At 41.2% G+C, this 22,287-nt stretch overlaps 1 protein-coding gene across 1 annotated transcript in view; it reads left to right on the top strand.

Annotated features, from left to right (window-relative positions):
- LOC111216944 (nesprin-2-like) overlaps nt 1-22,287 on the top strand; it is a 44,449-nt gene that overhangs the window by 16,253 nt on the left and 5,909 nt on the right. Inside the window, exons 2-10 of the mRNA XM_022738608.1 lie at nt 10,866-11,088; nt 11,266-11,416; nt 12,071-12,253; nt 13,474-13,608; nt 13,737-13,931; nt 16,641-16,752; nt 16,907-17,008; nt 17,629-17,717; nt 21,249-21,470. Of these exons, the coding sequence (XP_022594329.1) occupies nt 10,883-11,088; nt 11,266-11,416; nt 12,071-12,253; nt 13,474-13,608; nt 13,737-13,931; nt 16,641-16,752; nt 16,907-17,008; nt 17,629-17,717; nt 21,249-21,470 (1,395 nt within the window). The 5' untranslated portion in view covers nt 10,866-10,882. The remainder of the gene's footprint in view (nt 1-10,865; nt 11,089-11,265; nt 11,417-12,070; nt 12,254-13,473; nt 13,609-13,736; nt 13,932-16,640; nt 16,753-16,906; nt 17,009-17,628; nt 17,718-21,248; nt 21,471-22,287) is intronic.

Here is a 22,287-nt window from a genome sequence, read left to right as displayed (position 1 = left end):
TCACACAAATGGTTCATATTTTCTATGACTCTGGATAAACAGGGATGTAACCTGAAACTAGTCTGAGTGGAGGAGGCAGACAACCATGAGGCAGTGATTCTAGTTTCAGAACTACACATTTTAAAGTGGCCTTTTATAGTGACTCCTGCTGTGTAATCAGCATCTTGATATGACACCTGTCAGGTGGGTGGATGATCCTGCTCACTAACACAGATTGAAACACATTTGCAAAGAAAATTTGAGAGAGAAACTTTTGTGTAATTAGAAAAAGTTTTATGAAAACAAAAGATCATAAACCCAACCTTCTGCCTCAGCCACCTCCTGCTCTGAGTGTAGTTTTCATATTCATAAAATGGTTTTGTTTTACTACCATAAATGTCCCTCCTGCTCTGCATTTGCTGCCAGAGGCTGAATGAACATTGTCTTAGGATACAGGTTCTGTGGGGATATCATCACACTGTGGTGCTGTGAACTCACCTGCTTTCACCTCATTCATCGTCACAGCTGACTATCATTCAGTTTATACTGCAGGTCTAATAGCATAACTCCACCTCTGAGCACCACGCTAATAAAGCTGCGTATAAATGAAGCCCCGCCCCTCGCCACCCTGTAGTTTCAGGCTTCTGTCTCAGGGCACAGACTTTATTTAAACGAGTCCTACTTCGTTTCCTCTCATCTTAATCCTCCTCCTCAGCTCCGTATCACCATCAGGTCCAACAAAAGCCATTTTCTTAATCTTAATAACATGAATTCACTTCCTTTCCTGCCTCAGTTTACAGCAAAGAAGGTGATATCCTCATCATCTCAACAGGGATGGGTCTTAATAGTGGAGATAAGCTGCCTCCACTCGTTCCCTCATGATCTGTCTGACTGCTTCCGCTTTCCTGCAGGATGAGCAGCTATGTTCACGACACAAAAAAAGATCCAGAGAATGTAGCTGCTATCAAACAAAAATATCAGCCAACAACCTCAGCAAAAATGATTCGATAAGATTGATTGAAAGTAGCTTTAAAAATAAGGCCACTACCAAACACTATCTGACCTCAAATGAATGTAATTTATAAAAAATGACTTCATGCAAGCAGTGGAACTTCAGACATTCAAGATAAAGGTTCCTGAAACTAGATTGTCTTTTAATTCATTCAATTAAAGTAGAACGACAGAGGAGGATCTGATAACCACAGTACTGCCCTCAACCTCCACTCAGGCAGGAGCTGTCAGTGTTGTTACCCTGAAACAAGTTTAATGATCTAATGCAAATTATGATGGACAAGACTTTTTATCTTTTCATCTGAAAAAAATAATACTGAAGTCCTAGTGAGGCTGCATGATAAGAGTGTGGTGCTCTGTGGTGCGTTTCTGTTGAGGCAGTGGAAGGTCAGTGACATCAGTTTTAAAACCTGGATCATCCTCAGTTTTCAGACCAAAGCTGGGGACAGATGGTGAGAGGTGGACAAGTTTAAAAACTTGATTGAAGATGAAGTTAGGTAGTCAGGGTTTTTCCATCCTGATCACGTGAACACACGTGCACATGTACTGAGCCTTCAACCGGCTCAAGCAAACACATTTTACAAACACCATATTTATATTTATCTATATATATGAGGAGAGAGAATCCTGATGAATTTCCAAAAGGAAAATAATAAACTACAGCCAAGTTCAAAGGTGGAATAATTTTCACCCTAGGACTGTTATGATATCACTTCATTAAGTTATGTTTTTTTTCTGTTAAGACTTAAATCTGTGTCATTTTATCCAAATAATATCTGTTTGGAAATTTGCTCAGGGATTTCGGAGCTGTGGGGACCGTCCTGCCGGGTGAGACCGGCCGGTCAGTGTGTGCCATCGTCCCAGTAGAAAAAGTATTGTCTCTGCGGCTCTTCCGTCATTTACTGGTAGCTCTGTTGTCTTCATTGTTTTGATATCTGATAACATTCCTTTTGGAAGATGAAATTTGATCTGAATTGAAATATCATATTTGTTGCTGCTCGTTAGTTTGAAAAGATGAAGCTAAAATAAATGATTTGCTGGACAGTTTAACAACAGCTCTGCCTCTGTGAGCCTCTGATTACAAATATACCACCACTTTACAATAAAAAGAAATATATATGTGAACTAAATTGAACAGAGGCCGTGTGCTGCATATTAAATATACTTCGATTTTTAATATATGAAGTGTATGTTTTACTACACTCTGTCAGCTTGTGGAGATTTGAGTTTATATGAATTGGTCACAGTACAGTCAGGAACAGGTGTGTTGAAGTGTAACCTGTGCTGAGCTGCTGATATTAGGAAGAATGCTGCTGTTCCAGTTGAAAATAGTCCTCCTGTCCTTTGGAGTCGGGAGTTCAAACTTCAGAAGCTCAACTCAGAAGTCCAAAGTACGGGAGTCCGAACTTGGCATACTCTGTATTGAGAAATGGCTATGGACTTAGTCGCTCTTCACAATATGTCACCTGACTCCTCTGCTCCCGTCACAATGACTGTGGCTGCTGGAGGTCGTCCACCAATAAATTATAACTATGGGTTGTAATAAGCTGCTGCACAGACGACCTGTGGACTCATTTGTTACAGGAGGACCGTCTCGTGTGATCTGTATTCAGGATGTGTGTGTGTTTGTGTGTATGTGTGTTGTTGCAGTAACAGGAGGCTTTTTTGCATTCGTCAACATCCGTTAAGATGCAGTGAAATTCTCTAATATTTGTCTGAACAGTTGTAATCCCTCTTTAATTCAGTAGATGCAAATTAAGTGTGTGTGTGTTCGTTGTAGTCTCTGCCTTATGTCTGTCTCATATTCAAATCTTGCCCATGGAAAACTACCAGACACAAACAGGTGATGTTTGCACCAATGTGTGTTTGTTTGTTTGTCAGCAGGATTATGCATTTGCTGGAGAGCAGGGTCATGGACCAGAGAGGAACCCATTACATTTTGGTGCAGATCCAGGAATTTGTTATCACTTTCCTAAACATTGCCAGAACAGAGCATTTTTCTAAATTTTTTGTAAATTTCACAGGTAATAACGTTTTGGACACGATATCTCAGTAATACCTTGAAGGAACTAGCCATAACTCAAGACTTCACACAGCAATTATGACAAAATTTCACACAAATGGTTCATATTTTATATGACTTTGGATAAACAGGGATGTAACCTGAGTGACAGAGGCAGACACTGATGAGGCGGTAATTCTGGTCAGAAATATTCTTCCTGTCTTTCCTGCTGAGAGTTCACATTATAACCACTCTGACATGAAGCTACAGCAGCAGGAAGTTACCCTACCTTAGCATACACACATGAAACAGCCTGGCAGCCCCTTTGAAGCCCACTGATTAACACTGATGACTTTCTAATTGGGTTCAATTGATGGTGCAACTTAAAAAACAAATGGAACAAAGTCTACCATGCCCTCAAATGTCATTTAATGTGATAATAGCCCATTTTATAAACTGTAAACAAGACTAGGTCAAACCTAGTATATATCTGGACAGCCTATGGTCAAATCCTGATTTTATAACTGCAATGTTGTCTGACAAAATCACCAAACGTATAAATGAAAGACAAAGACTGAGCTGTGATTTCAGCTGGATTTACTGTAAAATGATCACTCAGAGAGAAAGTTAGAAGAGACACAATGGGCTCTATTTTAACGATCCAAAGCGCATGGTCTGAAGCATGTGGCACAAGTGCGTTTAGGCCGTGTCCATGTCACTTTTGCTATTTTAACGATGGAAAAACAGTCTGCACCAGGCGCATTGATCAAAAGGGTTGTACTTAATGTCTTAATTATTCATGGGTGTAACAGCCAATAAACCACAGTGCCACCTCCCATTCTATTTAAAAGCCAGACACGCTTGCACCTTGGCTAATTGCTATTATAACGGTGCAGTGTTTCACACAGAACTAGATTGTATTTGCTCCCGACTGTCGTGTTAAAGTTACTGCATTATATGTTAATACAAACTGAAACCCTTTGATTCTTAACAGCACATTGCTGTGCTACAGTAAGCGTATTGTCTAATTTCCTGTTGCTGGTGTTTCTGTTGTTTTCATGCTATTCAGATCTGCTAGCTTCTTTAGCAGTTACCGATGACTTCTCTCTCTCCCTCCCTCTCTCCTGCTCTCGCTGCTCGATGCGTCTTATATTTAGTTATTCCTCTGCCTCCTTTAGTAATAATGATACATGGAATGAAAGTAGTTTATTTGCTGTAATGGAGGTGAGGCTCAGTTTATTGGAAGCACTCCTCCTCTTACCTGCAGTTCCTGAGCAGCCAGGAAACCAGAGCAGCTCAGTAGACTGCCTGTAACAAGTGGTGTAGCCCTGAGCCCCCAGTCGGCATCCGTATACAGTCCAGACCTGAACCAGGTTTATAACCAGGTTTTGAAAATAGGTCTCTGAATCTAGAGAGAATGTGGTAAGTTGGCAACACTGAAGCTGTAAATACCCTCCCAATAGAACCTGTTTATACCTCAAACTTAGTGATAAGGCTCTTGGCTGAGCAGTGGTGGAAAGTTAGTCAGTCAGTCACTCAGTCAGTCATTAACAAACAGTTGATTTCTACCTTTTAAGTTTGGTGTGTATCAGATCTGCACTGGTGCTGCTTCCAGGAAGTAGCTGCAGCCCCACACGCCACTCATACCTATCAAACCACTACCTGTATAATGAAAAATACTGATGGTACCACTCATGCACTTAAGCTGAGTTACACTACTTGTGTGTGTTGGTGTTAAAAAACATTTTGCAAATTGAATAAATGCGCTAATCATCTGAAATTAATTTATTACTTCTTGCCAAATTCATAATGAAGCTGCTGTCATTGACATGTTTTTCTGTTTCTGTTGTCAAGACAACAGAACAAGTTTGAAACAGTGACTGAAACATGGTCCATTAAGACTACATGTTAACCAGCAGTCACTTCCAAGCTGCTGCTCGGCTGCTGCTAAAATCCTGATTTCATAACCATGATGTCGTCCGACAGCATCATCGGACACATCAGTTAAAGACAGACTGAGCTGTGGTTTCAGCTGTATGTACTGTAACATGATCACTCAGAGAGAACGTTAGAAGAAGTTCATGTCTATGTCAACTGCTGTGTGGTCAGCAATGAGAGGTGTGTCTGTGGCGGGAAAGTCTGAGACAGTACTGTTGACTTTATGGAAAGTAGCTAAGCTTTGTCCAAAAAATCACTAGAGTTTTTGCTAGGTGCATCTTTGAAAAATAATTAAGAAAAAAAAACATAGCTGAGGTTGTCAGAATAGTCTGTCAAAAAAAAAAAAAAAAAAAAAGTCAGTAGCACCACCCTGGCAACAGTCAGCCGGCCAACCAGTGGTGTAACTCTATCGCTCATTCAGCTGGCAACTTTCACGTTTACAGGACTGGCCCCTGCTATTGCGGTCCCACCTGAAAAACAGAGGACATGACCTCAGTGTCCTCAGTGGCGACTACAACTCTGCTCCGGACTGAGACAGTTGACTTGTGTGTTTAACAGTGCCTGAGGCAGGGATCAGCAGTTAAGAGTCAAAAGCGGAAATGGAATGAATGAAAAATAGTAATAGTCATTAAAATCTGTGTGTGTGTGTGTGTGTATATGTCTCTATCAGCAGTACAGTGTGTGTTGTTCAGCTCCGAGCTGCAGGCAGCTGGTGACTCATCAACAGATAAAGATTCTCTCTCCCTCTCTCTCTGGTAAATCTACATAATGAAGCTCCATTCACACTTTTAGCTCACTGGGTAAAAGAGCTGTGTGTGTGTGTGTGTCCACATGTTCAACAGATGCTTATATTATTGTTTGTTCTCTTGAGACTGAGGTGATGTATACCATCATCTGAACTGAGTCGGTTGGTCGGTCGGTCGGTGAGTGAGTGAGTGAGTGAGTGAGTGAGTGAGTGAGTGAGTGAGTGAGTGAGTGAGTGAGTGAGTGGAGGCCATGAGTGAAGTAATCTGTTGTTGGGCAGGGAGGAGAGGAGTGTTTGTTTAAGTCTTGGCTAATCACTGCATTGTGAGAGGAGCAGTGAAGAGGCATTTCTTTTTTCTTCATTGTTTTCTTTGTAATAAATAACTGTGTCCTCTTCCTCACTTTATCAGCTGTGACACTGGATGTTGGGCCACTGATGCTTCAGCCTTTTCACCCAAGGATTACATTAACACTACTTAATGGTCTTATTTAATACATACGAATAAACATAATTGCAGTTTGGATTATGTTCACTGACAATATTGGCCCTAGTCCATGAAGTGTGATGTACGCGTCCAGCACACAGAGATCATATGTAGGTGGTCAGGGTGGAGGTAAAGTGCAGCCTTTGACTCTGTAGCCCACGGTTCGTGCTCTGAACTATGCATATCTTTAGGTCAAGGCTGGTTTGAAAAGATGTTGGTGTTAGTTAAAAAGGAAAACGTCCTATGTCCTGTCTTTATAAATGAATTGTTAAAAAGTTAATAAAAAGTCAATAAAACATTAGTCATGCTTTAGTTGGATATTTATATTTATTTAGCAAATACTATGGTGAAATGTTCAGTGAATGTTCAGCAAATATATTCCGTATGAACATTTTGTAACTTTGCAGAAAGGACTATTAAACATTTCCTCAATATGTTGCTAAAAAACAACAACACAAATGAGATCGGCTGCACTTACACATCAGTATTTTTATACCCTCGTTGATAGATAACTTTCCCTGGCCCCTAATTTTAACTTTAATTGCAGGTCTGTTCTAATAAAGACCATCTCCAACCTATGGGGGTGAAAAATGAAGCTAATACTGAAGTGCAAAAAACTGCAGTTCCTCTAATGACCACTAGAGTCTGGCTCCATCAGTGAGTCAGTCCCCATAGACTCCCATGTTAAAATGTCCAACTTTACGGCAGAAATAAATATGTTTACAGCCTGGTACAAAAACAGTTTTGGTCTCTAGAGCTAATTTCCTCCTTCATGACAACTGTTTATCTAACTCACCTCTTTACATTTTATTAAGACTTAAGTTCTGCATAATTGAGGGCGTGGCCTCTTTGAGTGACAGGTGGGTGAGTGTATGCTTGCCACAAACCGGTAGCACTTGAGTCTTGGCTTCACCCATGCCCCACCTCTTTACCCATTTAGGGATTAACTGGGAGTTAGGGGTGGAGTCAGGCACTGCCAAGATAGCGACGGTGGAGCAGCTCACTCTGAGCTTCTGTGGATGACGTCACAGAGGCTTTGTCCATCTTTTATATACAGACTATGATAAAAACCTAATGCTAGTCGCAAACCTAAAACCTTTAAGGAAGTGACAAGTCCTCACCGTCCAGGTCTAAAACTTAAACAGAAGTACATCACCAAGAATTCAATCATTTAGGTTCTTAAGCTGCTGATGACATCATGAGAAGTCTTCAGGTAAAAGTGGGTTCTGCTAACTTTGTGATATTTTATGTATTAGATCATTAATCATGTAATTGATAATTGGGGTTTGCATGATATTGACAAAATACACAGACAGACTATGAAATCCACTTGGATGCACACAGGCGCACACACACACACCGAGGCAGACAGTGAGTAGGATGTATGTGGCCCCTCAGTGGTCCAGGGCTGAAGCCTTGGCCTCATAACTCTACACACACACACACACACACACACACACACACACACACACACACACACACACACACACACACACACACACACACACAACACAAAACTGTCTCTTTCTCTCTCTCTCTCTCTCTCTCTCTCTATCTCTCTCTCTCTATCTCTATCTCTATCTCTCTCAGTCCCCAGGTGGGAGTTTGGAGGATGAGGCCTTGGCCTGATCATCCTCCTATGGGGTGGGAGGAAGTACTTGATTTATGAGTCTGGGAGGTTAGAAGTGCTCAGGTGCACACACGCGCACACACACACACACACACACACACACACACACACACACACACACACACACACACACACACACACACACACACACACACAGTTTCTCTGGATGGGTGACTGAGTTGACATGAAATGTCTGATTTGAGAAAGGAAGAAGAGGAAGACGGGGAAGAAGGAAGGAACAAAAGGAGAGTATGTTCGTGATGAATGACTAAGAAAATAGAGACAGATAAGGAAATACAGAACAGGAAATAAATGATTGGACGAAGGAAGAAGGGGACATATATAGTTAATGACATGGAAATCGGCAACTGCTTGGAATCACTTTACAATAGAAGCCACATTCACCCATTCACACAGTGCTTTAACCAACACATATCTACCATACATACACATACAATGACACATTGAGGGCAATTCAGGGTTCAGTATCTTGCCCAAGGATACTACAAAATGCAGACCGGAGGAGCTGGGGATCAAATGACCAACCTTCCAATTAGTGGACGACCCGCTGTACCTCTACCTACCTCTAAATCTATATATCTATATAGAGATATATATTATAATTTAATTTTACCATAAAAAAGAAAGTTCATGTCCAACTGGAAAGACGAGCGGAACCAATATTAAGCTTGTGTTCAGTCAGACACGGACCTCCCTGGCCAAGCCTACTGTTTGGCTGTCGGAGAACATGATATGCAAGTTTAACGCCACATCTCTTGAACTGCACGTTATTGTCTTTCTTTCCTATTTCCAGACATCACTTTTCCTGGTCACGGCTGCCATGGTGCACGTAACGCCAACTGAGTTGAACTATTGTAGCCAAAAACAACACGTGTGCAGGTGCACGAGTAGTGAAATGCTACTCGAATAATGACAGGAACGAGTACTCAAGTACTCGTATGCATCCCTACACTCCACCAAGTTAACTCAAAATACACTTAAACAATAATAATGAGTGAACACAGTATATGTCTATTGTATAAGATCAAACCAACACAGGGAGGGGGGAGTTCTGTGTTCATAAACTCGAACTTGAGGGTCACTGAAGTGTGAAATCACTGCAGGAAAACTGCTGCACGCTTCTGATGAGACATTTGCACTTTGTGTTTGTCTGTATTTATGTCAGTCTTCTAGTGACACATCAGATTCATTCAACTCTGTTTGTTGTGCACCACCACACTGAATATCAGTCTCCATATTGCATGGGCAGTTTTTAGAGTTCACATATCAACACCATTTCCTCAGCTCTCCTGCTCCATTCAGAGCTTTGACTGAACAGGCTGACGTTGTGCATCTTATTGTATAATTCAGTCTCTTTAATGATGGTTGCATAAGCTCAGATTCATCTATGCTGATTTTTATGACTCATAGTTTGTCTCAGGTGGAGATGAATGGTGGTCTCCTCTTGTTACACTTCATTAATTCGTTTTTCCTGCAACATTCCCGCAGTGTCATTTTATATTCACACACAAAGCAGGCTGAATTTAAAACCTACTTGTGTGAAAACACTGAGTGTGTGTCCACACATGTTTAGGTGAGTTCGCCACTCACACCGAAACATCTGAAACACAGGAAAACAGTCATCCAAAAGAGGTGTCTGGTCAGGAGGACACCTCTGTGGATAATTACTTAATTATAATTAAGTAAAAACCTGCTGAATGTCTGGTTCATAAGTTATCAGAGAAACAATCAGAACAAAGGTTAGCATCAATCTCAGCTCCAACTCTTCCCTGAGTCTCTGTCCTCCGTACAGCGTCGCTCAAACACTGACTTTAAATGTCAAACTGCTTCATTCAGAGTTTTTAACAGTTGGAATCACCAGGTCTGTTTGATTTCCTGAACCAGTCACACTGAAGGAATCCAAACCGGGAGGAGCCTGTGGTAATGTGGTGAAGACAACAACTCCCATGATCCCACGCTATTTCATGACGTCATCCAACGCTGTCTTGTTATTGTTTTGGTTGAGAGACAACTAGGCAGAAGTTCGTGCAATTAACAGTTAGAATGAGTGATCAGAAAGCATCAGTGTGTTGTCTGCTGAACTTTACAGCCTCACAGCACAAGATCAGGATTATGTAGTTGTTTTCCAAAATCCCCGTTTTCCTGGTCCACACTGAAACAAGAGGTCAGAGTTTTTAGATTTATCTCCTTTGGAGAGTGTTTTAGAAAATCAGTGTCTCAGTGAGGATGGAAGGTGAACGGGATGCGAGCTCAGAAAATGAGCCTGGATGTCAGTCACAGGACCTGACTGTGTAATCAGCTGTTGCATCTGTAAATCAGGAGATAAATACACACAGATTGTGGGTGCAGACTAAATGAAAGGTGTAGAGTAAGTGTGTCCTTCCTTTCATACACGTAAATCTGGTCCTTGGTGTTATGTTCTCTCTCTCTCTCTCTCTCTCTCTCTCTCTCTCTCTCTCTCTCTCTCTCCAGTCATTCAGAACGTTTCTGGATCCACCTCAATAAAGACCCAGAGAGGCTCATGAATAAGCAATAACTGTGTGTGTGTTGGATCTTGAGGAGGAGAATGGTGAATCACTGCCTCCTCTGTGAATGTGCGTGTATGTGTGTGTGTGTTAAAGATGCAGTGAGGTCTGTCTCTTCATGCTGTTTGGCTCCAAACCACCAAACAGGATGAATTCTTGTTAAAATGTTGACCTGAAGATTCCAGTTTTACTCCATGTTTGATACTAGAATCAAATTCTCAACAAAATCAACTCCCTCGTCATAGAAAAACACACCTGTTGGAACAGCACATGTGCAAATGTGTGTTCATGTACGTAAAGGTTTTGTTTGAAGTGATGATCCATTAGAAGATATATTTGTGGTTTTAAGAACCAAAAACCATCTCAGTGTAGTTTTACATCGCTCTCAGGCTTCTCTCTGGAGCTCTAGAAACAACAGGTCAGTGAGCCAATCAGAAGTGAGGCTCAGAGCCTGCTCTCTTCTGATTGTGTCTATTATTTCTATAAATTACCATCTCGAAGTCTAACTTCCTCTAAACCTTGTGTCTCAGCAGATAAATGTGACGTGATGTCAGCATGCCATCGTGACATCATCCCCACCTCTGAGGGAAGTGATGTTTTGCTTGGAGAGGAAATGAGGAACATGGAGCTGTTTCTGAATCTGTCAGAGTCTCCATTTCTTCTCACCTCGTCTCCTCTAGAGCTGAGCGGGGGGGACACACAGCGAGTGGATGGCAGCTGGAGTCAACACGGAGACCTGCAGGAATGTGGACAGTGAGTGTCTTTCATGGATGTATCAAGAGAACTGGACACCAGACTCAAAAAGATAAAGAATAAATGTTCATGCTCTAAAAATTAATAATTAAAATAATAATAACAATAATTGACCTCCATTCAACTTTAGAACTGAGAGACAATCACACAGGCTGTGTGTGTCCTGTCTATTTCCAGGTTGGAGAAGAGGTGGGTCCTATGGCACAAATTTATGGAGGAACACGCCCACCTGGATATGTGGCTGCAATTGGCGGAACAGGCTGTCAGTTCCCATAACTCAGCCCACGTTACCTACATCACTGCCAAGGAAGAACTGAGGAAGTTTGAGGTGAGGAGATATGTAACATAAATATTCAAACATTAAACTTTGTTTTCTCGTGGAAAAGTTCAACTTAAATTGAGCTCATATTTCAACCCATGTAATTCATCATGAAAGGGATTAAAATAACTTGGGTTTCTCATCAAAGGAAATACAAAGTCTTAACTTTGGATCATTTTGAGCTTCTCTTTTTTTCTCACTTTTAATGATATAAATTATGAAAACAAATGCACACACTCAATTTTGTTGCAGAATCAAGTCGTCTGCATAGAGTCGTACTTTGATATGTAAACTGGGCAGAATGAGACTGTGTGCTAATAACTGTTAGCAACATTCACTTTTTACTGCACATTGATTAAAGTTTATCATTGAGTCAAACCAGTTGGTACAGGCTCATACTGGGGCTCAACACTTGAATGTGAAGGATGTTGCACATTGTTTGAAAACTGAGTCTGTGGCTATTTACAGAAAGTGCCCAAATGTTTTCAACTCTTTACAAATGGACAAAAAAAACCTGTTTTACATGAACACACTGGATTTGTAGGATAGGAAGTCTTCAAAAGAAGCCTGAGTTGCTTCATGTAGCTGTATGTAAAGAAGTTCTAGATTATGTTTATGTTTGTTGTGCATTACCTCAGATATGACCTGTGTTTGTGTGTTCAGCGGCTTCGGTGCGAGGCAGGATCTCGGCTCGTGCAGTTGGACGGTCTGACCCAGAGGAATCGAGCACTGACTCCGCTGTTTCTGGGCGCCATTCAGGCTAAGCTGTTGGCGTCCGCGAGGGAATGTGGGCGACGATGGGATGACGTGAATGCCAAACTGGAATCCATCACAGTGCGACTGAAGGTCAGAGTTCTTCCTGTAATTTCCCCTAAGTCTACTTTTAATTTCTGCAGAGGTTGTTGTTCTGTGCTCATTTGTTTCATCTTTGAATTTTTAAAAATTTCTGACAGAGTTCTGACAGACTTTCTGTGGAGTGACAGTGTTTGCTAATATATGTCACCAACCCGTTGTTGCTGAGCACAGCAGCCAGCCCTATAATCTGGGGGTGTCGCGTAGTGGGTTACGCAGGCGCCCCATATATAGAGGCTACAGTCCTCACTGCAGCTGGCCCCCGGTTCGCCTCCCGCTTCGGACCCCCTCTCTCTGTATCCCCATTTCCTGTCTCTCTACTGTCCTGTCCATTAAAGGCACAAAAAGCCCAAAAAAAAAAAATCTGGAATGTCCCTGACTGACTGACTGACTGATGATACTCTGTTAGGGGGGTGTTTACAACTGCAGTGTTGCTAACTTAGCTCATTATCTCTAGAGACAGATTGGGTATACAACAAATAAACTACTTTCATTACATGTATCATTATTACTGAAGGAGGCAGAGGAATAAATAAACATAAGACACACTGAGCAGAGAGAGCAGGAGAGAGGGAGGGAGAGAGAGAAGTCATTGGTAACGAGGCTTCGTACTAACGACTATGACCAACTCTACATATCAAACAGAGGGAGTTAGACATTAAGACCTGCCTGTAATAAAAATCTATTATGTTCTGGAGTTGAAGTAAATAAAGACTCAACTATTGTGCATCCAGACGGAGGCTGTGCTCCGTGTCAGAGACTAAATAAGAAATATAAGAAAGGAAATAAGAAAGGGCCCTGGTGGCTCACCTGGTGGACCATGTGTCATTTTTTTTTTGTTTAAGATGACTTAAAACAGAAAAAAGACACAGTCTTTCTCTTTTAACTTTCTCTTTGAGTAAATCCCACTGAAATCACAGCTCAGTCTTTGTCTTTAATTTATGTGTTTGATAATTTTGTCAGACGACGTTGTAGTTATAAAATCAGGATTTGGTCACAGGCAGTCCAGATATATACTAGGTTTTGACCTAGTCTTATTTAATCTTTGATGTTTTTATCAATTAGCTTGTGTGGTGTAACTGCGGTAATTTGGACATAAGAAGGGGAGAACTTGACTTTTAAATAATCAACCAAAGTGTTTCCAAACATTACTAATACTTTAAAAAAAAAAGGGAAGAGTTTTGAGGATGGACTGTCCCTCTTTCCTCTCTCAGCTCTTTGTCTCAGAGTGGGAGGGGTTTGAGGCAGAGAGGGAGGAGCTCTCTCTCTGGTTGGCCGACCTGGACGTCCGTCTGACTGAGGTGGATTACCTGACTGGAAACACCTGTGAAAAGCTGAGATGCCTGCAGGTATGTTGTGTTATACAACTAAACTCTTCCTACCTCATGCACTGTATATGTACTTTCTGTATGTATATGTATATGTGTGTGTGTGTGTGTGTGTGTGTGTGTGTGTGTGTGTGTGTGTGTGTGTGTAGTCCTTCCAGCAGTGTGTGTGTGTGAACTCCGGCCGTGTGAACACCCTCCTGCAGCGTGGCGAGGCGTTGATCCAACACAGCGAGCCGACTGATGCTCAGCACATAGAGAGCCGACTGCTGGAGCTGCTGCGCCACTGCAGCCACGTCTACAACAACATCGCACGGACACACACACGGCTACTCAGCATGAGACTGGTACACAGACACACACACACAATCACACTGTAACAACCAAAATGAATGGCAGTGAGGGTCCAGGTGGGCGGGGCTTTGGGCATGGCTGAGGGCGGTGACTGTTTTGTTGTGACATCACAAAGTTCAAGAAGTCCTGATGGCTGGTTTTAAGGCTCAGTTTCTGAATACAGGCTGTGTGCATTTCTCTGTGGACTGAGGCTTTGATACTTTCACAGTATTAATATAGAACCTAGACCTGCTTTATAATCAAACAACACATGGACAGAGACCTTTAGACTGTATGGAACATTTTACTAAAGCTTATGTATTGAAAAAGAGTTTATTCCACTTGTTTCCACCATGCCCTCTGACCTTTGACTTATTTTTTAAACTTCATGGCACTGACTGTCACCACCTGTACACAAGTAACAACATGTATAAATTCCAATTAAATTTTATAAAGTACCATGTATTTAGATACAAATTAGAGGGAAAACGAACACAGCGTTGCAGTGATACACTTCCAAATATTACCGTTAACTAGAGTCTTGCCATCAGACCACTGATCCAAGGAATTTCTAGTACCAAATACTTTCAATCTTCCTTGGAAATAATTAAGATATCACAAACCCACAGTATTAATATAGAACCTACACCTGCTTTATAATCAAATAACACATGCACATCTACCTTAATACTATACAGACCTTTAAGATACAAGCACTGGACTCGACTGTGGCTCATGTTTATGATTAAATCTAATAGAATCTGTATTGTGGAGACTTTAAAGGTACAATGTGTAAGATCTGGCCAAATCTGGCCAGAATTTTAGTTTAAAATATTCAAAAAATGAACTAACACCATCAATAGTATGTGAAGGAGCCACAATGATGATGTCATGACCAAGACCTCAATCTATTGTATTTCAGAGAATATCTACTAACATGAGCATGCTAACCAACTAGCCGTGTCCTAGACCGTGTTGTAATACCACTTTATGACACTAGATGCTGTGTGAGTCAGAGTAGCGTCTAGTCTGCCCTCACACAGAGAAGAACAGCTTCCTCCTGAGCTTGAAGTTATGCTACGGCTCCCGACAGAAAAAAAAAAAAAAAAAAAAAAAAAAAAAAAAAAAAAAAGTGGGCCGACAAGCCATCAACAGAAACACAGATGTCTGAAGTGCCTAGAAAGCGATCTTTATCTCCATCTCGAAGAACCGCTCCGACAAGAAACCACGTTCAACGGCAAAGAAGCAAAACTCGGGTGAATGCTGGTGGGTTTTTCCACCATGGCAGACAACGCTGGGCGAGTAAACAGATGAGACTTTTCTGCAAGACTGGTGAGTAACATCTAATGTTGGTCTGTAGTGAAAAGTATCATTAGTGCAAATGACAAACCGACAAACACCTAATGTGGCATAAATGTATGATGTTGACATTTTAGCGATGTAGTAGAATTTAGCCTGTTCCTGCAGCTGTTGTTCAGCTAGATGCGACTGTTTGATCCAGAACCAGCAAGTTCAGGATCCACTGCCTAATACTGTATTTATTTTAGCATATTCATATCTATCCTTACTATTTATTATACACACACAACATACCTTACATGTTTGAATATAAAGAACTATGATCTAAACTAATTGTCCTATCACATGTTTGTCTGTATCAGGACCAGAATTCCAGTCCGGTCGTCCCCAGTGATGGACCAGCACCTGCCTTTTCTTCTGCGTCTGGCCTCATCAATCAGCAACCACACTACAGTAACACCTTGGAGTATTATCCCTGCACATAACAGATATTGTCTATACTGTGATCTTTTGCACGTCCTGCTCAGCAGGAGTTTTGTCAACACTTTTGTACATAGTATTTTTCATGGTTTTATTTTTTTAATATGTGTATCTATGTATATTTATCTTTTTGACTGTCAGTATTTTACCTTTTTTATTGTTATTTCCTGTTAATATGTTTATTGTATACTGCACCAAAGACCAAGCCAAATATCTTGTAAGTGAAAACCTACCTGGAAATAAACCTTATTTTCTGATTCTGCCTTTGTGATGATGTCATCATCCCTTCCTTATGCTGCTACCTGACACCCATGTGTCATGCAGTATCCCCTTGCCTTCATATTTTTATAGGTAAATAAAAACATACTGTTTGTATTACAAGTACTCATAATTTGTTTCAGTGCTATCAACAATTTTAACTATCAACAATAAATGCAAATATAAATAATAAATTATAAGGAACATGTGGAAAACAACGACATTATTAACTGGACAGGGGCGAAGAAGTGAAATGCTGCCCCCTATGTAGGTGGAGCAAGTAGCACGACCTTACATATTACACGTTTAAGGCATGTTGGCTTCTTCCTCCTCTGCACAATAAATCTAGTTTTATTATTACATGACTTTTATCATGATGATTTAATTGTACAAAACAATAAACCAACAATAGACTTCTGCCTTGGCTTTGCTTAATTTTAAGGAGAATAATTTGCTGCTTTTCCATGACAATTTTCTCTTGCAGTACGTTGAATATATTTGGATCTTTGATTTCTGCTCAGACAGAAAAAGATATTTCATAATACGAAATAACTGTTAGTTGTTGCCCTAGTTCCTCTATCCCTCCTAAGCACTCCACAGCACTCACACAACCACCTGAAATGTTGCTTTTCTTTTACAGTTCTTTCTTCTCCTGAAGTCTCTTCCTCCTCCTCTTCCTCCTGCAGGTGTTCGAGGATGACTGGATTCTGTCTCAGGCTACAGACTCTGGCTGCCCCTCAGAGACTCTATTAGAGGAAGAGGGAGCGCTTGATAGACCTAACCTGGACCTCCCTGCAGTTTCAAACCATCCCAAAGGTAAACCAACATTTAATTCAATCAAGTCCCATTCATTTCTCCAGATATCAGCCAATCAGCTAACCCCAACTGACCTTCCCCTCAGACCTCCCCTCACCCACTCACCACCCTCCTCCTCCTCCCTCTCCGGCCTCTCCTACCCATGAGCACCTGGGGTTAGAGTGGGACCCCTCAGTTGATATTGGACATTCAGTCTCCTGTGATGATGGCGACTCATCGTATTTCAGTGTGAGCACAGGTAGGTGGAAACAAAAGATGTCTTAGCATTTTAGCATTTGAAACATTTCTCCACTAGGGCCTGAGAACCTTTTCATGTTGCTGTTTCTCTGTCGCTGCTACTTTATCTTCACACATCCAGCTCCACATTTAACGCCCAGCAGCAGACATTTAGCCTGGCAGTCTGCTCCAGACACAATCTAATTTACCATGTTCTGATTGGTCGACTGTGTCCACTGTCCCTTTAGTTGTTTACAGATTCTGCTGAGTCGGCCAACTACTGAATTCCTCAAAATAAGAAATAAACAAAACACACACAGTCCACCTCTTTGTGGTTACAGACCTGCAGTGTTTGCCTGTGCCAACATGCCACCACCAATTTTCTTTTCAGACCTCCATTAAGGCCTGAAAGCAACTCCAGGCTTCTTCCAAAGTGGAATAAGATTTACAGGCTACTGCACAAAATTTTCTTTTGCTCAAAGCTTTAAACGAGGACAAAAACTAAAGCTCTGTGTGTTGGCTAAAGTGAATGTGTTGTTTTTAAAGGAAAGTACTGTCATGGATGATAGCTTTGTGTGTGTGTGTGTGTGTGTGTGTGTGTGTGTGTGTGTGTGTGTGTGTGTGTGTGTGTGTGTGTTGCAGGGCTGTGTCAACGAGATGGCCTGAAGAGGTGGAGCTACCTCAGTTCCCTCAGCTCTCTGTCTGACATCACCAACCAGGAAGCAGACTTGGTGAGTTACAGCAGCCTCAGTGGTTGACAGTAACAGTATTTACATGTTAAAAGAAAAAGAATCAAGATCTACAGTGCTTAGGTTAGCTGGTTGCACACAGGCCAAAAATTCCATCCAATCAGGTTAAAACATCAGTTAGTTTGAGTACTGAAGGTTAAATAAACTCTAACATGTCCCAGATGACCATAAGTACTGATTTAATGTAGTACAGATTATTGTCCCGATAAAGACTTTTAATGCACACCTGCCAGCCAATCAGAAACAAGTATTTTAATAGCCAATGATTTTCATACCTTAAGATGAATTTATGTTCATACAGCTTTATTTTCTGCAACTTGTGCCATAATGCATGAGAATTTGTTGGTTATTTTTGTTATTATAAAAACTAAAAATACACTATATTATGTTATTACTAAGATAAGTCTTCACTAAGACTTTACTAAGACTTCCATTCCTTTCCATTGTAATTTTTGGCTGGAGCACAACAGCGGGACCAGTCCTATAAACATGAAATCACTGACCGACTGAGTGATGAAGTTCCACCATTGGTTGGCCAGCCAGAGTGTTGGAGTTTCCCCATTGGTCGTTATTCTTTCAGAATGATTCGGTGCGAACAGGCAGTGTTGAAAACTTAGCACCTTTGTTTTGCGAGATTAACTGACACTTTCAGCAACGTTTTTCAAACCTTAACTACTTCTGGCAGAAAAGAGTCACAGCGTGTCCCCTACAGTGTTGAATGACCTTTACTGCCTGCGAGCAGTTAAGGTCGTAGTTTCCCGCCACAGACACACGCCTTTCGATGCTGACCTCATGGCAACTGACGTGAATGGGCTTCTATCTTTCTCCCTGAGTGATCATTTTACAGTACTAGGACTAGGTTTTGACCTGGTCTTGTTAAAGCAGTGTTGCTTAATATGGCAGATAAGTGGTGCGAATTCCCATGTGATGGATCCATTTGACTCCTCATTTTAAGATATTTAAATGCAGCATCCAAAATGATGTGTTGAAGGAGAACAAAACCATGTGGTGTTTTTCTTCTAAATTCATTTTCGCTCTCTTCTCTCTGTTGTTCTGCTCTGACCCAGATGCTACATGGCCCAGAGGCCTGGTCTGTCCATCTGTCTCTCCCTCACATACACAGACAGACAGACATACAAACACACAGTCAGTCACACACACTCAGTCATTGATGTTCCGATACACCAGCTATCTAAAAATGTTCTCCGTTACTGGCTGTCGGTTTTATAAGCCGGTTACAACAGTTCACCTCCTCCTCTACTGATTTATTGATGATGCCAGGGGGATGTGGCACCTTTATATGTTGTCAGGTACATCAGTTTCTTTTTTTGGCTTTATTTTGGCGAGACACAGGAGTGGAGAAATGTCAGCAGCTGCAGGAGGGCAATGGAAATGAAGAGAAATGGTAATGAAGGCTAAACAAGATGAATCGAGAGGGAAACAGAAAGAAGGACATAAATTGTCCTAGAAATTTTGAAGTAATTTGAGTATCATCCTCTTCTAGCCTGCAGCAGCCCCACTTCCCATCCCCCATCTCTGTATTTTGGTATGTCTCGCACACACCCACACACTGTTGCACTGTCGGTGAACCCCAAAGCTCAACAGGAAGAGATGAACTGAGACACACGTGAAACTGAATTAGCATCTGATTATGGCTGCAGCATCCCAACAAAGACATCAAAGTGTGTTCACTTGTGTCACCTCACAGCATCTTCTCTTTTTCCTCAACCTGATTTTATTTACTGTATTCATGATGTCAGCACACCCTCCCCGCTGTCTGCCCGCAGGACGTGACAGGGTTCTACTTCTTTAAATCTGTGACCGGGTGATCTCTTGTATGCCGCATGAATTCTGACTGCGACTCAAGAGTTGTGCCTGCAGAGTTGTGTGTGTGTCCCCCACCGCCATTTTAAGCCGCTGATCTGAATCTTTTGAACATGATTGCCAACATGGATAGGAAATCCTTAATGTTCTAATTCCATGACAACTGGGAAAACTTAATCTACAGCTGAAGATCATTTGTTATGATTTAAAAGCTCCAGAACAGCTAGGTGGAGCTTGTGGTGAGATTGTTTTCTCAAACAGACCTGGTGATTCTAACCATGAAAAACACTGAATGAAGCAGTTTGACATTTAAAGTCAGTGTTTGAGCGACGCTGTACGGAGGACAGAGACTCAGGGAAGAGTTGGAGCTGAGATTGATGCTAACCTTTATTCTTATTATTCCCCTGTAACTTATGAAACAGACGATCAGCAGGTTTTTACCAGCAGCTGAATTATCCACAGAGGTGTCCTCCTCTTCATAACACACACACCAGGGGATTAAAACCAGTAGAAACACCCAGAAAGTAGTTTCACTTTAAAAAGAGTCACTGGCACTCTTCAGTGACACAGGACAGGACGTCTCCAGCAGCTGGGAGCTGAGCTGTCTAACATTTCCTCAGCTTGTTTCTCTGATAACTTCAGATCCAGACGTCCGACGACTAAAATCCTTCATCTGGTTCAAATAAAGAGCTGAAAACCACCAAGATAAAAAAAAAAAAAAAAGAGTATGTGATTTAAAAGTAGATAAAAGTCAATGTTGAGCTTCTGTCAGACAAACACACTGACACATGATCATAGAGGATATGATGTCATTAACAGGCGACCAATGAAACATGCTGTTACCATGATTAAAATCACAGATTTCTCTGGTTTGAGAATTGATGGAAACATTTGGGAAAATGTAAGAACACAGCTCAACAACATATAGAACACAGGTCCAGTTGTTTGTAGACATTGTAATGTGGAAAAGTAACATGTTATAACTTTAAGGACAATCTGACATTTGGATGGTGAGCTCATGTAAGCCAGCTGACAATGAAAAGGAATACTGAATTTGTGCTTGTTTATCTTTAAGATTAAGTAGTTCCAGCCTCAACAAGTTTGAGTTTTGCAAAAAAATAGTGTCGCCTTGGGCCGAACATGTTGTTGCATTTATTTATTTTTTTTAGGTATTTTAGTTTATTTTTATAATGGAATTTGTTGTGCTTAATTTTCTATTGTAATTGAGCTATTTCATTTATTTTGACATTTGTTGAGTTTATTCTTCTATTAGGACAAAAACTCTTCTGTGGTTTTAGCTATATTTACTTGTAAAATGATCACTCTGAGTTAGAAGCGACACAGAATATCTTTCTTATTTTGTCTCTCACAAAGTGCACAGTCTTTATCTGGGTAACTAAGATCACTCAGTCAGTCAGTCACAGATATTCGCAATTACAGTGCTGGTATCGCTGTTGCTTGATCCAGCTAAAAACCAATATAAACTAAACATCCATAAAACACCATCCTTAAAGGTGCAGGACATCTAATTTCCAACTTGATGAAGTTGATAAATCTCCACGTCATGATGCTGAAATCCTTCAAAAAAAAAAGCAACATTCACCGACTGGATCCTCTGCAGATCCATTATAAACCACCTGAATGTAGAATACTGAACTCTTCAGATTATATGATCTGTGTTCTGTGCAGCGGCTGGCATGGCTCGACCACACCTACTCAGGAGCGACCCAAAAGGCGGAGCCACAGTTGAATGGGGACCAGTGGGCGTCCTCGACTCCTGACAGACAGGCTGGTGAGCCACTAAGCTTTGATGGTGGCCGAGTGAGGGCGTGGCTAGGAGTCCAGAGGTCAGCCCCTCCAGAGCGGAGAACTTCCTGTTCCAAAGCTGTGCAGACTGATGGCGAGGTGAGGGTGCGGTGAAGTCAACTTTATTCACACTGTTTAAACCTTCTTTTTTTCCATTTTTTTTTATGTTAGAAAAATGGGCAGTGTATATCAATAAAAAACTCAAAGCTATACACTATATGGCATCTGTCAAAAATATTGAGTACACACAGTAAACACAGCTGGTCATGTTATCATGGAGTTTTTGTGTCCCTTCCTGACTTTACTGCCACAACTTTGCAAAATAGAACCACGACTAATTACAGTTAATTTGGCAGCAGTTTAAGCACTACTTTAACTCTCCATTGAAAAGACCCAAACCAACAATGCATTTCTCCTACTAACAAGTATTTTGTGTGCGTGTGCATGTGCGTTCATGCGTTTAAAACCTCCTGACTCTTGAGATATTCTCACGTACTCTCAGACACAAACAGACATAAAGTAAATCTCTGACCTTGTGGGGACCAGTGTTTATATGGATGTACATAAATGACAGACTGAGCACAAAACAAATGTGAGTGCTGTTCAGTCTGAATGTCAGCAATCTAGATTGTTCAGGCTCAGATTTATAAGAGGGGAATCAGTTCTGTATGCAGTTAGAGGAGGTGCAGTAGGTGAGGAGTGGTCTTGATGACTGGATTAAAATAATTTGACTCACATTGTCTTAAAAACTAACTAAACTATTTGGAGGATTGCACTTAAATTCATGTTTCCTGTCAATGAATCCTACTGATTTTAGTGACTCTTACTTTCTTCTAGCACCTCACTAAGGTTCATATTTGTGGTTTTGAGCAAAATGTCTCTACAACCATTGGATGTCATGAAATTTGTTCAACATTCATGC

Source organism: Seriola dumerili, unplaced genomic scaffold (assembly GCF_002260705.1).
Source record: "Seriola dumerili isolate Sdu_G_001 unplaced genomic scaffold, Sdu_1.0 BDQW01000036.1, whole genome shotgun sequence".
NCBI lineage: Eukaryota > Metazoa > Chordata > Actinopteri > Carangiformes > Carangidae > Seriola > Seriola dumerili.
The sequence above is the reverse complement of the archived record's forward strand: the minus strand, read 5'-3'. Positions and strand labels throughout refer to the sequence as shown.